The 18,038-nt window shown below is 44.4% G+C and overlaps 2 protein-coding genes across 2 annotated transcripts; one reads left to right on the top strand and one right to left on the bottom strand.

Annotated features, from left to right (window-relative positions):
* The first annotated feature begins 2,516 nt into the window (after positions 1–2,516).
* Positions 2,517–9,647, top strand: LOC119274970 (protein usf-like). The gene is made up of 5 exons (XM_037555738.1): positions 2,517–2,690; positions 3,118–3,260; positions 3,421–3,550; positions 8,514–8,705; positions 9,132–9,647. Exons 1-5 carry the CDS (start codon positions 2,541–2,543, stop codon positions 9,342–9,344), a joined length of 828 nt encoding a protein of 275 aa, XP_037411635.1. The 5' UTR covers positions 2,517–2,540; the 3' UTR covers positions 9,345–9,647.
* A 609-nt stretch (positions 9,648–10,256) lies between these two features.
* On the bottom strand, positions 10,257–11,420 carry LOC119280903. Its single transcript, XM_037561593.1, has 2 exons — positions 10,646–11,420; positions 10,257–10,546 (listed from the first exon to the last, which is right to left on the bottom strand). The coding sequence occupies exons 1-2, from the start codon at positions 11,342–11,344 to the stop codon at positions 10,466–10,468; spliced, it is 780 nt and encodes a 259-aa protein (XP_037417490.1). The 5' UTR covers positions 11,345–11,420; the 3' UTR covers positions 10,257–10,465.
* Positions 11,421–18,038: the final 6,618 nt, after the last annotated feature.

The following is an 18,038-nucleotide window of genomic DNA, read 5'->3' on the forward strand; positions in this document are numbered from 1 at the left end:
GCGCCGCCCCCCCTCCTTGTCCTATTCGGACTTGGGGGGGGGGGGAGGGGCGTGCGGCTGGCCCTAGGACTCCTCTCCTCTTCCTCCACTAGGCCCAATAAGGCCCATTAGGTCACCGAGGGGTTCCGGTAACCTCCCGGTACTTCGGTAAAATGCCGATTTCACCCAGAACACTTCCGATGTACAAACATAGGCTTCCAATATATCAATCTTTATGTCTCGGCCATTTCGAGACTCCTCGTCATGTCCGTGATCACATCCGGGACTCCGAACAAACTTCGGTACATCAAAACTTATAAACTCATAATAAAAATGTCATCGTAACGTTAAGCGTGCGGACCCTACGGGTTCGAGAACTATGTAGACATGACCTAGAACTATTCTCGATCAATAACCAATAGCGGAACCTGGATGCTCATATTGGCTCCTACATATTCTACGAAGATATTTATCGGTCAAACCGCATAACAACATACGTTGTTCCCTTTGTCATCGATATGTTACTTGCCCGAGATTCGATCGTCGGTATCCAATACCTAGTTCAATCTCGTTACCGGCAAGTCTCTTTACTCGTTACGTAATGCATCATTCCGTAACTAACTCATTAGCTACATTGCTTGCAAGGCTTATAGTGATGTGCATTACCGAGAGGGCTCAGAGATACCTCTCCGACAATCGGAGTGACAAAACCTAATCTCGAAATACGCCAACCCAACATGTACCTTTGGAGACACCTGTAGTACTTCTTTATAATCACCCAGTTACGTTGTGACGTTTGGTAGCACCCAAAGTGTTCCTCCGGTAAACGGGAGTTGCATAATCTCATAGTTATAGGAACATGTATAAGTCATGAAGAAAGCAATAGCAATATACTAAACGATCAAGTGCTAGGCTAACGGAATGGGTCATGTCAATCACATCATTCTCCTAATGATGTGATCCCGTTAATCAAATGACAACACATGTCTATGGTTAGGAAACATAACCATCTTTGATTAATGAGCTAGTCAAGTAGAGGCATACTAGTGACGTTATGTTGGTCTATGTATTCACACATATATTATGTTTCCGGTTAATACAATTCTAGCATGAGTAATAAACATTTATCATGATATGAGGAAATAAATAATAACTTTATTATTGCCTCTAGGGCATATTTCCTTCAAAGGCATGGAACAATTTCATACCATTGCACATGTCCTCAACGCTCACAAACCAAAGATCCAAAGATCTCATCCACCGGTGCTAAACCAGCACAAGATTATATGCAAGAGTTTGCAAAATCTCTGTCATTTCATCACAGGCACCAACTCTACATGAGGCCACACTAGAATTATATAAACCATGAGTGGTTTTAATGTGTTTGATCTTAGTATAAGAGTAGAAATTCTATGGGTCGATTCCAACAAGGTAGTTTAGGTCTAAGACCTCCTAATTGGTGCTTAAGCACCCAAAATCTAAAGTGGCACTAGCCGGATGCCAAGCGGGACCCAGCCTACCAATGTGAGCAGCTCGGTTCGCTTGGATCGTCCCAAGCTCGGTTTGACTTTTTGAGCGGTCGGCCATTGACTGCTGACCGTTCACCCTCAACCATTGACTTTTGAGAGAAAATCAGGGATTAAAAAATCATAAAATTTGAAAAAAGTTCATAGATTTGAAAAGTAATGATTTTTTATGTTAAATTTGAAGAACTACAGGGATTTGAAGAAAAAGTTCAGGAATTTGAAAAAAGTTTGTGGATTTGAAAAACATTCACGAATTGTTTGAGAAAAGTTCACTAATATGAAAAAGTTTGTGGACTTATAAATATGTTCTTGAATTGGAAAAACATTATTGAATTTGACAATTAATCACAAATTTGAAATTGTTCCTGGTTTACAAAAAAATCATGATTTCAAAAATAAATTGCGAGTTTGAAAAAGTTTGTGAATTTTGAAAAAATACAAACCAGAAAAAAAAACTAGCTGGAATTAACTTCAGATTTGACAATAGTTCTATTTGTTCAACTTCTTTTTTCTTTTCAGTGTAAACTGTAATAAATGAGTATATTTTGATGATGTTATATGGGAAGAGGTATTTTACAACTGAAAATATCAAGACAATTTATTAGCAGTGCATCATTACTGCCTTATTAATACTATACAATTTGATACACATATGATCTACATTGAATCACGACCGAGTGAAAAAAGTGGCAACTCAGCAACATCTCACACAACATCGCAAATTCCATTAGCAACATGGAAAAAAAATTCACGACTACGCGCGGTGTGCCGCCGCGCGGGTATAGTTAGTATATACCAGATCACGCGCTTTTTATTGCTCGCGCAGCAATGTGACACAATTTGCGAGTTCTAGGACCAAATTGAACATCGCCAACGACTAAGATGCAATTATCTCGCTCGCTTCACTGGGCCTGGGAAATAAGCGTATCGGCCTCATCATCTGGTTGGCCCAGGCCCGCTATGTCGTCACCCAGTACCGCAGTGGTGGCGACAGACCAGCAGACTCTAGAAAACGCAGGGTAAAGCGGCGTGGCGATGGCCACAGCGCGACTACTGCTCCGAAGCGCCTCCCTGCTCCCCCTCCGCCGCTCGCCCCTGCACTCATCCGGCTTCCAGCCCCGAGCCGCCATGGCCTCCGATGCCGCCAGCCAGTTCCAGAAGATCCAGATCCAGCGCGAGGACACGGTCAGAACACATCCTTCCCTCCTCGAACCATCACTTGCTCTGTTATTGCGCGAGAGCGCGCATCGAGGGTTACACGGTAGGGTTTTTTCTTCTAGGTTTCCCCCTTACTTCTTCCACCCATCTAGTATTTTTCATCTTATTTGCACATTCTGAGTGGAATTAGGCCATTTAGAGTTTCTTAGATGTGGGGAAACGTTAGTACGATATGCAATGTCTTGTCTCCAAGTAGGTGCCCAGATTTATGTAGCGAATTGACCCTCTGTATAACCAGACAAATTTTCTGGATGCACTGCTCTCGAATTTCACCTCTTAGACACGGGCTAGCCTTTTTTTCTGTACCAAACCAAGCATGCCCGTAATCTTGGTGCTTTTGCTAAATATATCTTGCATCTTGCTGATAAACTGATGTGATGTTGTACTTCTTCAGACCTTTGATGTCTATGTTGTTGGCAAAGAAAATGCTCCTGGAGTCGTAGTGTTGCAAGAGTGGTGGGGTGTTGACTATGAGGTCAAGAATCATGCCATCCATATTTCCCAAATCGGCGATGGATACAGAGCACTTATTCCAGAGTATGTTGATACCATGTGCTCCTTGCTTTGCACCATTTGTTTTGTTAAAGATAAAGTATTATGGAACGGGTGCTTCTTGGAGTGCCACTACTTCCTCAGAATATTATGGCCCGGTCAAATGCTTTTTGTGTTTACATCTTTTTTATTTATTTATTTTCAGTTTGTACCGTGGGAAGGTTGCTTTGGAGGTAGCTGAGGCACAACATCTGATGGAAGGACTAGACTGGCAGGGTGCAATCAAGGATATTCAGGCTTCAGTTAAATGGCTGAAGGAAAATGGATCGCCCAAGGTAGTTTTTTTTATTTAAGTTTGTTTATGTTTCAAGATTTTCTCTGTAAGATTTCTTACTCGAATTGTGTTGTTTTGGGTAGCATGAAAACCATTATGATTAATAGAAGAGGTAGAGAGTGTGATGTCTTCTGCTTATTTGCCATCTGATCCTACGAATCAGCTAGGACTCGTTACTCTTTTGAAAGGAGAAATATGTTAATTGAGCCTCTTGTAGTAGTAAACTCCAGTGTCTTAAATCAATTGATCAGTAACAAAATATCAGTGAAAATGAAAGTGCTGCTGTCTTTATCCTTTTGGTAGATTTGTTGTGCTACCATGCAGGAAAATCTGACATGTGAGTGTACATTATGTTTGTTGGTTGCACAAGTCTTATTGCACGATTTTGACGGTTAACTACATTACTAAGATATACCTATTAGCTATCTAAGATGTCAGTTTCTGTAAAAAAAATCAGATTATGTCAGATGTGAGTGTATGAGTGGCAATTTTCATCGAAAAAGCATCATAAAATCAATTAATCGGTGAGAACCTTGGAACCTTGGCCCTTCGGGCACTTCTTTCACACTTGACAAATTGTTATAAATTTTTATTAGTATGTACTTTGATCTGATCAGTGCTAACATGCCAAGCAGTTGTAAGCTTTGAATTTTCGGGAAGCATCAAAGAATCAATTAGTCGGTTAGAACCCTGGGGCACTTCTGTCACACTTGACATCTTGTTCTAAATTTTTGTTAGCATAGACATTCATCTGATCAGTTCTAACGTGACAAATCAAATGGAGGTAATAGTAACAACAACAACAACAACAACAACAAAGCCTTTAGTCTCAAACAAGTTGGGGTAGGCTAGAGGTGAAACCCATAAGATCTCGCAACCAACTCATGGCTCTGGCACATGGATAGCAAGCTTCCACGCACCCCTGTCCATAGCTAGCTCTTTGGTGATACTCCAATCCTTCAGGTCTCTCTTAACGGACTCCTCCCATGTCAAATTCGGTCTACCCCGCCCTCTCTTGACATTCTCCGCACGCTTTAGCCGTCCGCTATGCACTGGAGCTTCTGGAGGCCTGCGCTGAATATGCCCAAACCATCTCAGATGATGTTGGACAAGCTTCTCTTCAATTGGTGCTACCCCAACTCTATCTCGTATATCATCATTCCGGACTTGATCCTTCCTCGTGTGGCCACAGATCCATCTCAACATATGCATCTCCGCCACACCTAACTGTTGAACATGTCGCCTTTTAGTCGGCCAACACTAACCGCCGTCCTGTAGAACTTGCCTTTTAGCTTTTGTGGCACTCTCTTGTCACAGAGAATGCTAGAAGATTGGCGCCACTTCATCCATCCGGCTTGGATTCGATGGTTCACATGTTCATCAATACCCCCATCCTCCTGCAGCATTGACCCCAAATACCGAAAGGTGTCCTTCTGAGGTACCACCTGGCCATCAAGGCTAACCTCCTCCTCCTCACACCTAGTAGTACTGAAACCGCACATCATGTACTCGGTTTTAGTTCTACTAAGCCTAAACCCTTTCAATTCCAAGGTTTGTCTCCATAACTCCAACTTCCTATTTACCCCTGTCCAACTATCGTCAACTAGCACCACATCATCCGGAAAGAGCATGCACCATGGGGTATCTCCTTGTATATCCGTTGTGACCTCATCCATCACCAATGCAAAAAGATAAGGGCTCAAAGCTGACCCCTGATGCAGTCCTATCTTAATCTTAATCGGGAAGTCATCAGTGTCGACATCACTTGTTCGAACACTTGTCACAACATTATCGTACATGTCCTTGATGAGGGTAATGTACTTTGCTGGGACTTTGTGTTTCTCCAAGGCCCACCACATGACATTCCGCGGTATCTTATCATAGGCCTTCTCCAAGTCAATGAACACCATATGCAAGTCCTTCTTTTGCTCCCTATATCTCTCCATAAGTTGTCGTACCAAGAAAATGGTTTCCATGGTCGACCTCCCAGGCATGAAACCAAACTGATTTTTGGTCACGCTTGTCATTCTTCTTAAACGGTGCTCAATGACTCTCTCCCATAGCTTCATTGTATGGCTCATCAGCTTAATTCCACGGTAATTAGTACAACTCTGAACATCCCCCTTGTTCTTGAAGATTGGTACTAATATACTCCGTCTCCATTCTTCTGGCATCTTGTTTGCCCGAAAAATGAGGTTGAAAAGCTTGGTTAGCCATACTATAGCTATGTCCCCGAGACCTTTCCACACCTCAATGGGGATACAATCAGGGCCCATCGCCTTGCCTCCTTTCATCCTTTTTAAAGCCTCCTTGACCTCAGACTCCTGGATTTGCCGCACAAAACGCATGTTGGTCTCATCAAAGGAGTCGTCCAGTTCAATGGTAGAACTCTCATTCTCCCCATTGAACAGCTTGTTGAAGTACTCCCGCCATCTATGCTTAATCTCCTCGTCCTTCACCAAGAGTTGGCCTGCTCCGTCCTTGATGCATTTGACTTGGCCAATATCCCTTATCTTCTTCTCTCTGATCTTGGCCATCTTATAGATGTCCCTTTCGCCTTCCTTCGTGCCTAACCGTTGGTAGAGGTCCTCATATGCCGACCCCTTGCTTCACCAACAACTCGCTTTGCGGCCTTCTTCGCCATCTTGTACTTCTCTATGTTGTCCGCACTCCTATCCAGGTATAGGCATCTGAAGCAATCTTTCTTCTCTTTAATCACCTTCTGGACATCATCATTCCACCACCAGGTATCCTTATCTCCGCTTCTCCTTCCCCTGGACACTCCAAACTCCTCCGAGGCCACCTTACGAATGCAAGTCGCCATCTTCATCCACACATTGTCCGCATCCCCTCCTTCCTCCCAAGGGCCCTCCTTAATGACCCTCTCCTTGAATGCCTGAGCTACCTCCCCCTTGAGCTTCCACCACTTCGTTCTAGCGACTTTGACACGCTTATCCCGCTGGACACAAATCCGAAAGCGGAAGTCAGCAACCACCAGCTTATGCTGGGGTACAACACTCTCTCTAGGTATCACCTTACAGTCTAGGCACGCACGCCTATCTTCTCTTCTCGAGGGGATGAAATCAATCTGGCTAGAGTGTTGGCCACTACTAAAAGTCACCAGATGTGATTCTCTCTTTCTAAATAGGGTGTTAGCTACAACCATGTTGTAGGCAGCAAAGCTTAAGCCATCTTCTCCTTCTTGATTCCTGATGCCATAGCCAAAGCCCCCATGCGCCCCTTCAAAACCTGTGTTAGATGTACCCACGTGTCCATTGAGGTCTCCTCCTATGAAGAGCTTCTCACCAATCGGTACACTCCTAACCATGTCTTCCAGGCCTTCCCAGAACTCCCTCTTGGTGTTCTCATTGTGGCCTACTTGTGGGGCATACGCGCTGATAACATTGAGAACCAAGTCCTCAACTACCAGCTTGACCAGGATAATCCGGTCCCCACGTCTCTTGACGTCTACCACTCCATACTTGAGGCTCTTGTTGATCAAGATGCCTACGCCATTTTTGTTTGCAGCCGTCCCCTTGTACCACAGCTTGAAGCCGGTATCCTCCACCTCCTTTGCCTTCTGTCCTCTCCATTTGGTTTCTTAGACGCAAAGGATATCAACACCTCTCCTCACCGTTGCATCAACTAGCTCCCGAAGCTTCCCTGTCAGAGACCCTACGTTCCAGCTACCTAAGCGAATCCTCCTAGGCTCGGCTAGCTTCCTTACCCTTCGCACTCGTCGAGTCAAATGCGAAGACCCTTGCTCATTTTCCACTACATCCGGGCGCCGATGTAGCGCGCCACTAAGGATGCGACGACCCGATCCTCGCTCACTTGCCACCGTATCCGGATCAAGATACGGCGCGCCACCTTGGGGTGACGGCCCGACCCTTGCCCATTTTCCACCACACCTGGGTTCCGATGTAGCGCGTCGCTGAGGGGAACAGATCCTCTAACATCACGAAGGGATGTCACAAAGCTACAGTGCCGGATCCTCTAACATCCGGATCCTCTAACATCATGAACGGATCCTCTAACATCCGGATCAAGACAATGTACGCAGTTACTGTTCATAGAAAATAAAATCTAAAATTAATTTTATTGCACCATAATTTTGTTTGTATGTCATTTTTGTAAATGTATACAGTAGATTTGTAATTTGTAAATTAATTCAAGTCATTTTAGGCTTAATCATATGGATGTGAAGAAGGGATGTCAGGGTACTGTAGCTTTCCTAACATCCCTTCGTGATGTTAGAGGATCTTGTTCCGTCGCTGAGAGGGTTACGCCCCAACGAAAATCTTTTGGGTTTCATCTCCATAAGAGTGGCTGAGTTTTTACGTTGGCTCGCCAAGCCTATCACAACCCTCCTCCTTTACCCGGGCTTGGGACCGGCTAAATGGAGGTAATAGTAAGAGTTGAATTTTTTAAACCTAGCCCGTAATTGCTGTGTTGACTAAAATGGCAAAATCGTGGTATTACACATTAGTCAAATGTTTGATAGGCTGAAAGTCTCTTTCATGGATTATAGATTTCTTCGACCATGCTACTACCTCTGTTCTGAAATATTTGAAGTTCTAGGTTTGTCCCAAGTCAAACTAATTTAGCGTTGTAGATGTGGTATATATTTCAGTAGATCTGGTCAAACTTAAAGATGTTTGACTTAGGACAAACCTAGAACTTCCAATATTTTCGAGCGAAGGGACTATTTAATTTGTGCTAATGTGTACATTATGAAGCGTTGAACTGTCTAGTTTATAAATTTGGTCTGTGTGTGCCAATAAACTCTGGCAAAGTAACTATAGTATGAATGTAGGACAATAAATATATATGTGTACCATATATATTCTGTCGTTATTTTGTTATGGACAATGCTATAGCAACACATATATGTCCTTTTTATGTTCTGTTAAAAACAACAAATATTGTAATGATTAGCCCTACTTTCTTTTCCACTGTGTTAGGTTGGTGTTACTGGTTATTGCATGGGAGGTGCTTTGGCGATCGCAAGTGGAGTTTTGGTCCCAGAGGTTGATGCTGTTGTTGCTTTCTACGGGACGCCATCTTCGGAGCTTGCTGATGCTTCCAAGGCTCAGGCTCCAATCCAGGCTCATTTTGGGGAGCTTGACAGTTTTGTTGGGTTTGCGGATGTTACCGTAAGACCTTTCTTTACCTTCCCATTTCTGTTCATTGCTACTTTCCATAGGTTCATGTTGCTTTTTTGGTCTCGTTTGTTGTGAAACAGTATCCAGGTCTATTTGTTTTCTGTACGATATCATAAACTGGAAAACAGGCTTTTAATTCCTTCCATGTGTCAAATGGCGAATCAGTTTACTTTTTGGTAATTATTTTATCCATTGTGTTGCATACACGTCGGTGTAACTATAATTCAAAAGATGTGTAAAATTACCTATGGTCCTGCTGTCTCACTATCTATTGATATGTGATATGTGACAGGCCGGCAAATGGGTTTGTAGCAGCTGATTTAACCTTTATGTGCATATACTTATTATCATTGGATAACTATAGTACTTAATTTTAAAGTAGAAATACATGACATTGCTATGTGTGTGATGTTTCAGGCGGCCAAGTCATTGGAGGAGAAGCTCAAGGCTTCTGGAGTGGCACATGAAGTCCACATATACTCTGGATGCTCCCATGCCTTCATGAACGCATCGCCTGAGGCCCTCAAGAGGAGGAAGGGCATGGGTTTGACTGATGAGAATCAGGGGGCCATTGACCTGGCATGGTCCCGCTTCTCCACTTGGATGGGTCGTTTCCTGGGGTCTGCATGAGCCATTACCATATCCATATGGTCTCTGAATGATGTATATGGAGTCTGTCGGCTCAGAAGAATAAAATGTTTGGGTGCAATATGTAGCCAGTGCCCAATCTAGACAAGCAGTGTGTTTTGTGTTAGTACTACTATATGTTCCAACTCGTCATGGTTTTGCCAGAACATCTCGGGGTACTTGATTGGAGGGGAAATGAAACACTTACGACGCTGTCATACGAGTTTGTTTTGTGTTTTAATAGGCTTCAGCCGAGTGCTTTCTGGATTTTAAATCTTGAGGCAAGGGCAAGTGCATGGGTATCGATTTCTGCAAGTTGCTGATTTGATTCATGGACCTTAATGTTACTATTGCGAACTTCTCCACGCGGGTGTCGCCAAATGCATTTGCACATCTTATGGTAAATACCACCACACTTGTAATTTCTCTCTCGCCCTACTCACTACAACAAGGGAACCGGATCCTCTAACATCCTCAAGGGAGGTCACGTAAGCTACAGTAACCGTGACATCCTTTCTTCACATCCATATGGTTAAGCCTAAAATAATTATAATTAATTTGCAAATTATAAATCTACTGCATTTACAGAAATTACATACACGACACCCCCTAGTTGGCAGTACTTGGTAGACAGTGGCAATGCCGGAATCAGAGCGGACAGACCCGTGCAATCGCTGTCGCCCATTGCGGCCTTAATTGTGTTGAGAAGGTGAGCTATGCTAGGATGGGAATCGCCAAAGATTACCCTGGCGTATGACATGTTTGTATGGTAAACCAAGCTGGAAGAATAAGCAACGCTTGCATGACCTTGACAATCCCTTCCAGTAGGCGCACAACAGGAAATGAACCATGCTGCTACCCAGATCGACACATACGACATACGCATGAAAAAACATTTTGAGAACCAGCAGAAGATGATAAACCCATACATCAAGCATCTGCACAACAAAGTACTAGTACAACCTGGAGCATCTGGCTAATGCCATCTGACACATGACGTTTACCAAAAGATGCAACCGTTTTAGATAGTTCTGATGGCCACACAAAAGATCAACCTAATTTAGCTAGACACATCGAGCTACTTTCCCATGTCGATGTGCATGTCAGGCGCAGGACACGTGCCTTCAAGCGCTGCTGGCGGGCTTCAGGAAAACGTCGGTGAGGACGGTCTTGGACTGCAGCGACGCCTTGAGGATCTCCAGACCCTGCAAAATTTAGAGGAAATGCAACATGGTTAACAAAGACATATCGAACGGAAGAGAGAGAAACGTGTATGCTACTGATGATTCATAAATCAAAATCACCTGGTCATAGCCGAGCTGCACGGTCTTCTCCTGGAGCGCGCTGAGGTCCCTGACTGCGAATGTGTTGAGCAGGGTGATGCTGGAGATGGAGGACATGGGCGTCACGGTGAGGTCGTCCATCACCGTGTACGTCACGATGCCCTGCACGAACCCCTTCCCACTGACGCTGGCCGCCACCTTGCTTCCGGACCCGGCCGACGGCACGACCGTGAAGGGCGTGGTCATCTGGTTGTTACATGATGGACACGAAGTTGCGTAGCTCTCCGTCATGTAAGTCCGGCAGGTGTTGCATCTAGCCTGCTCGCTGCTGCTGCTGCCATATCCGCCGCTGTAGCAGATGCACTGCAGGCTGCATCGGTAGAACGTCTTCGCTTGTGGGGATGGCGGCGCCGGCAAGCCTAGGAGGGAGCTTTTGCTACTTACCGCCGGCGAGAGGACAGAGGGGTGGAGCAGCGCGTCCTTGGCGGCGCCGGGCTGGACGTAGGTGCCGTCGAGCTTCTCTACGCTGCCGTAGAGGCTGCCGACGCAGCCGACCATGGCCTCCTTCCCGAGCAGCTTGACGGCGGTGCCGACGGGCAGCGCGAGGAGGGAGAAGAGGAAGTCCACCACGTCCTTGCTCGCCTCCGCGAACAGCACGCGCCGGGCCTTGGTGTCGATGAGGAGCTTCATGCTCAGCGCGGTGGTCGTGGCGGTCGCCATCCTGGAGCTGTGCGGGCGGCGACGGTTTCCCGCTCTTCCCTCACTTGTCACTTGTGTGGTGGCGAGGACCGAGGAGATGAACACGCTTGAGTGCTTGACAGACACTGAGAGTGCTGTGGAGTACTCGTATTTAAAAGGGGAAGAATAGCAAGAGCCGGCCCTCAGATTGGGTTGAGGTGACGGGACGGGACGGGAGAGGGGGAGAGAGAGAGCGCGCGCATGGGCATGGCGTGTGCGCAGAGCAAAACGATCTGTGTTGGCAGGTGACTGTGACCGCCGTGACAAAACAACGGGGATTGAGATTGTCAGATGGGATAAACGAGTTTGATAGGCACTACTACCTCCCTCCTGGTTTGTTGTCTGATTTATGCCAAAGTTTGATAAAAAAATTAACTAATAAAATGTTAATACAGGTTAATAAAATTATACCGTTGCATTCGTATTTGAGCATAGTTTGCAATGGTATAATTTTTTACGACCTGCATGAACATTTTATGAGTTAAATTTATAGCGAAAATTTGGCACATAATATAATGAGGACCAATAAACCAGGACGAAAGTCGTACTGCATAATACTCCCTCCGTTCCAAAATATAGCGCGCCCACGCTTTTCGAGGTTCAACTTTGACCATAAATTTAACCCACGAGACCGACTGCGGCGGGATCAAAAATTATATAATTAAAAACTTTTTTTGAATACGAATTCATTGGTATAATTTTTTCGCCTGCCGCAGTCGGTCTTGTTGATTAAATTAATGGTCAAAGTTGAAGCACGGAAACCGAGGACGCGCTATATTTTGGAACGGAGGGAGTATGTTTTTTTTAAAATCAAATTCTATAAACTTTGACCAATTTTTAGAGATATCTATTTATATTATGATATCAAGCATATAAAGTATGAAAGTTCTAATGATGTCAGTTCTGCATTCAAGATTTATATTTTTTTACCATAAATTTGGTCAAAGTTTATGATTCTTGACTTTTTAAAAAATCTATATGCTATGATACGAGTGAGTTTTTTTTGTAATTGGTCATATTTTTTCTTGAAAAAACAACCCAATATATTAATTAATTAAAATATTTTTACAATCATTCATTACAGCAGACGCCACACAAGACGAAAAACTATTAAGCAAATATAATCTGTTTTATTGTGAAAACTAAACTTATCAATCTCATGAGGCTTCACATTGGCTTGCTTGACGCTCTCCAGCAGTTTTGAGATGTTGATCGCTTCACTTTTAGACCTGTCAAGATTTTCATTTGCAAGGAAAGACACAGCAAACGCGCAGTCAGTCTCCATGATAATGGGTGAATGAAGCATCACACCGATACATAGACCAGCGAGGCATGCCTTAAGCGCTGCTTCATCGACGTTGGTACAACACCGGTATAATCCCATGACGATAAAATGACGTTCCCCGCAGAGTTCCTAGCCACAATTTCACACTGGCATCCTTCAAACTCTTCACATAACTAGCATCGACATTAATTTAATAGAATCATCTGGAGGGGCGCCACCCCACATTTGCAATAGAGACCTCGAGTGTCACCCACAACTCTTCAATTGCCCCTTTTCCTTTTATAGAAACCACCTCATTCATGACGCGACATGAGGAGAATGATGTCCACAAGTTAACCACAAAGTTAGCGGATCCAAAGATGATTTTTTTCCATCCCAAAAGTTACATCATTCCTTAAATGCCAAGCTCTTAGAACAAGAACAACATTTGCTCTCGCAGAGGGGACGTGAGTTGATCCAACAAAACTAGCGGCCAATTTGGCTCAATGAACGTGAAAACCTTTTCTCCCCGAATGTCCCACACATTCCTCAAGGCCACTCGTCGCGCCCTAGCCTCGCCGCCTCTCTCGTCTGACTGCTACCCATGGGGAACCACATTGTCTCTGCCTCCAACGACATTCTGACAAGCCCTCGCCGACGATGTTGTGTCCGGGTGTGGTTTCCCCTTCTCTAGCTCGTCGACTATCTAATCGGAGTGGTGATCAATATGAAACAGGCCTCCGCCTAAACAGATGAACCCTCTTCGCTTCCACCACTCGCGTCACCACGGCCAGCCGCGTCGTGTCCATCTCGGCCTGGGCGTCACCTTGCTCGGACGCGTGAAATCGGTAAAACATGCAAAATGTTCCATGCAACTAATTAATAGCAAGCTTGAATTGTTAAATGAGGTTAATTAGAGCATCTCTTGCAAATCCTATAAAACATGGTACCGCAAATTTCTTTTATGGGATCTTGTAAAACGAATTTGCGTTACCGCGGGAGGCACGACAGAACAAGTCCGGTATACGATGTTGCATAATTTAAACTTAAACTTTGTGCCATGATAGTTCACGGAGTTCATCATACATTCAAACACACGAACTTGAAAACATAGTAGATAACCTAATCCTAGTCTAGGTCTTAAGGTAGAACTCGATCGCGGATGGAGCTCGTACCCCTCCTTGGCCGCCTCGAGCCATGTGGCGGCACTGTCTTTTCCGGCCGCGACCGCCTCCTTCGCCTTGTGTACCTCGATCTCCGCCTCACGAAGACCCTTGGTGGTGAGCCAAAGCGCCTCCCCTATCTCGTCAAACTTGCTCCATTTCTTCCAAGCGCTGCTACGGGAGAGGGCGTCACGCTCTCTGGCATGCTTCGAGCACCATGGCTCGACCTGGGGAGAGTAAATTGCAGAAAACCACCACTTTGAAGGCAAGGGTTGCGAAAACCACTACAATACATTTTTTTTGCAGAAAACACCGTGTCTTCCATAATCTTTTTGCAGAAAGCACTGATCGGCGGATCGGGGTCAGTTAAGCTTGTTTATGACAGGCGGGGCCTGTTTTTTGCGCACGTGGCACCGTCGGCTGTCCCGACAGCCGTTAGACGGCGTTTGACGGTGCCGTATGCCTCCATCCCCCATCTGTTCATTTCTCCCCCTCTTCTCCTGCCGCCGCTCTCTCCCCTCCTCGCGTCTGCCTTCTTTCCCACTCTCATGCCGCTCTCCCCCCTTCTCTCTTCACGTAGGCAGATGGCTACTCCGGTGAAAGCAGGCGGTGTTGGCGGCGGCGGTCCTCCCGGTAGTGGCGCAGGCGATGCGGATCCCAACCCAGGCGGTGAGCTCTGCGGGAGCTCGAACCCTAGCAAGGCGACGCGAGATGCGGAGGTGGAGTATTCGGTGGAATACGCGGTGGCTAGATCTTTCACCGCGGCGGTGAAGGCGAATCCCAATGGAAGCCACCACATCGCCTCATCCTTCGGCGGTGTATAGTGAGATCCCCTTCCCTTATCCATTCTCCTGTGAACTTATTTGACCCGTTTCTAGGGCTAGGGTTAGTGTGTAGTGATATCCCCTTCCCCATCTCCATTGCCTATTGTTGGCCCTATGATTGTTATTGCGATGATTTCTTTCTGAAATTAACTCATTATGTATAAATTAGTTGTTATGTGTGTCTTACTTAGTTGAAATAAGCTATGGTTTATAAGCAGTAGATCTTAATGAACCATGCTAGGGTTATTGCAGTTTTTTGCTTTGTACTACATTGGTTATTTAAGCAACCCAAAGTTGTGTATTGATGTTGTCCTGCTTTTTCATAAGTGTTATAATTGAACACTTATACACCACTATGTTTCTTTATAAATTTGTAGTCTGGATGATGAGGTTTGGGAATTGAGGATGCATTTTCATGACAGAGATAATCTTGAGAGAACTATGATGTTGTCAGACATCACATTTTACAATCTAGTTGCACTGATAGAGACTGAAGGATATGGGGTGAGGGATTACATGTACTATGTGAAGGATCCTGGCCTAGGGATAAAAGGAATGCAAGAAATAGAGGATGATGGCATGCTGGAGGAAATTCTAGACCACATAGTACAGCAGAAGCAGAAGATTTTCAATGTGACAGTTGTTAGGGCCAGTTCCCCCAAACCTGCACATATAAATTGCAGTGCTAATGTTATTGAGAAACAGATCCCTCTGCAGGAAATTGGAGAGCCCCAACTGTATCAGGTAGATGAAGAAGGAGTGTTGTTCAATGCACATCCTAGTTCAGTTTCAAACACAGCAGCAGTAGTACCAGTAGAAGAACCAAGACCAATACAGTTTCAAACACAACAGAGCACAAACAATTCAGAGGAGCAACTACAAATAGAAAAGTCATGGAGGAGAGAAGGAGAAAGGAAATTGCAATGTTTAGGAAGAATGAGAAAGAAAAAGAGAAGGCCACTCCTTTGAAAAGGAAAGCTGCAGTTATGGACAATGAAGAGGATAGTGATGACGATAATTTGTCAGAATATGGGGATATCCTTGCTAGGCTTGAGGAAATGAAAAAAACAGAGGGATGATCCATTACTACATTTTGAAGGGGACACAGATGTTGAGGATATGTGGTCTACAGATGAGGAGGAGGAACTGTATGATCCATCAGGTGAAGAAGAGGATGATGATGATCAAGAGGAGGAATTGGAGGAATTGGAGGAAGTGGAGGAAGTGGTGCAAGGGGAGCAACACAATGAAGAGGAGCAAGAGAGTGGTCAACATATTGAGAAGAAGAATAAGGCCAAGAGAGAGAGAGAAAAGGGCCAACTAGCAGATCACATGGAAGTGTAGAGCAAATTTTTGAGGATGACTGGATACCATCAGATGATGAGGACAAAAATCCATTAGACCTGGGTTTGGAAGATGATGATGGTGCTGAGGCAATGGCTTATGTGTTGCACAATGGTAGAAAGAGCAGAGCAAAGAAGTTGAAGCCAAGGTTATGGTATGATGAGGACAGAGCTGACCCACAAGACCAATTTGTGAAGCATCTTTGCTTCATTGATGTGTACCAGTTCAGAATTGCACTCCAAACCCTGCACATATCACAGAATAGGAACTATGAGTACCACAGAAACTGTAGTGATAGGGTTATAGCACAGTGCGTAGATGAGCAATGCCCTTTTTATATAGCAGCTTCTCAGATTGCAAATGAGAAGACAATTACCATTAGAAAGGTGTATTTGGTGCACACATGCCCTTCTGTGTCAGAGAGCACCAAAGTAACTGCCAAGTGGGTTGCAAAACATTGTGAGGAGGCAGTGAGGAATGACCCTAACACAACAATAACAACAATAATTAACACTGCAAAGAGCAAGTATGGAGTGGATATTTCAACCCACATGGCCTACAGGGCTAGGAAGGCAGCAAAGAATGTTGTTTTAGGAGATCAAAAGGTCCAATACACCAGGATTAGGGATTATTTATAGGCTGTCCTAGACACAAATCCAGGTTCTAGATGTATTGTGACAACAAAACATATTAGGGAGCATCCTAGCAAGAACCCTAGGTTTCATGGACTATTCATCTGCCTGAATGGATGCAAAGAAGGGTTCCTCAATGGCTGCAGACCATTCATAGGTAACTGCCTTGTATTGTTGTTTATGCCACTTGTATGTTCTTTCAAGTACTAATCATTTGTGCTAAACTTGTAGGTTTGGATGGATGCTTCATAAAGTTGAGTGCTGGTCAACAAATCCTAGCTGCTACTGGAAGAGATGGGAACAACAACATTTTTCCCATTGCTTTTGGAATTGTAGACAAGGAGGACACTAATTCCTGGACCTGGTTTCTATACCAGCTGAGGGAGGCAATAGGTGGGCAATCTGGCAAGTTTGGACAGTACACAATCATTTCAGATAGGCAAAAGGTAATATATTTAGTTGTAGTTACTTTCATGCAGATGCTATGACTTTCATGTAGTTATAGTTACTTTCATGCCGTTGTAGTTACTTTCATGCAGTTGTAGTTACTTAGTTGTACTTGTTTCATACAGGGTCTTTTGAAAGCCATAAATAGAGTCTTCCCCAATTACCCACAAAGGTTTTGCCTTAGGCATATCTACTAGAACTTTCAAATTGCTGGGTTTAGAGGGCCAGAATTAAAAAAATACATGAATGCAGCAAGTTACTCATATACTGAACATGGTTTTCAAGTTGCAATGGATGAGTTAAAGACAGAGTGTGAAGCAGCTTGGGTGTGGCTTAGCAAAATATCCAAACACACTTGGGCCAGACATGCCATAGATGTGAACTGCAAGACAGACTTAGTTGTTAACAATCTAAGTGAGGTTTTCAATAGGTGGATCCTAGATGTTAGGGCTAAGCCAATAAGGACCACGGTTGATGGAATTAGGACAAAGTTGATGGTCAAGTTCAATGCAAATAGAACAAAAACTGATACTGTCAAATGGGAGATTTGTCCTACATATGCAGAGAAACTAGAAGAAGCAAAGAAGTGGTCTAGAACTGCCAATCCTTGATGGCTGGACCACATCTTTACCAAGTGACAAGTGAAGAGAAAACATATGCTGTTAACCTGCAGAAATACACTTGTGGGTGTAGGAAGTGGGATATGACAGCACTGCCTTGCAATCATGCTGTCTGTGCCATACACAAAGCTAAGCTACAACTAGAGGACTTTGTTCATGATTTTTTTCAAAAAACCAATGTACAAGGCTGCATACAGTCCCATAATCTATCCAGTTGTAAGGGCTTATTTATCCCATAGTGGTTTTGGTGATTGATGACAATGCTTTTGCGGACTAATCGTGTGCGTTAAGTTCTTTCAGAGAATCATCCATTGGCACGAGACGATTTCCTCCCCTCGGTGTTTTTATTCAAGACGGTGTAGCTCCTGCATTTCGTTGTTGG

The sequence above is a fragment of the Triticum dicoccoides genome, chromosome 3B (assembly GCF_002162155.2).
Source record: "Triticum dicoccoides isolate Atlit2015 ecotype Zavitan chromosome 3B, WEW_v2.0, whole genome shotgun sequence".
Classification (NCBI taxonomy): Eukaryota; Viridiplantae; Streptophyta; class Magnoliopsida; order Poales; family Poaceae; genus Triticum; species Triticum dicoccoides.

Coding starts and splice junctions, on each gene's coding strand:
- LOC119274970 (XM_037555738.1), top strand. CDS start 2,541: ATGGCCACAGCGCGACTACTGCTCCGAAGCGCCTCCCTGCTCCCCCTC. Junction 2,691..3,117: donor AGATCCAGCGCGAGGACACG/GTCAGAACACAT, acceptor GTACTTCTTCAG/ACCTTTGATGTCTATGTTGT. Junction 3,551..8,513: donor AGGAAAATGGATCGCCCAAG/GTAGTTTTTTTT, acceptor CCACTGTGTTAG/GTTGGTGTTACTGGTTATTG.
- LOC119280903 (XM_037561593.1), bottom strand. CDS start 11,344: ATGGCGACCGCCACGACCACCGCGCTGAGCATGAAGCTCCTCATCGAC. Junction 10,547..10,645: donor TGCAGCTCGGCTATGACCAG/GTGATTTTGATT, acceptor TAAATTTTGCAG/GGTCTGGAGATCCTCAAGGC.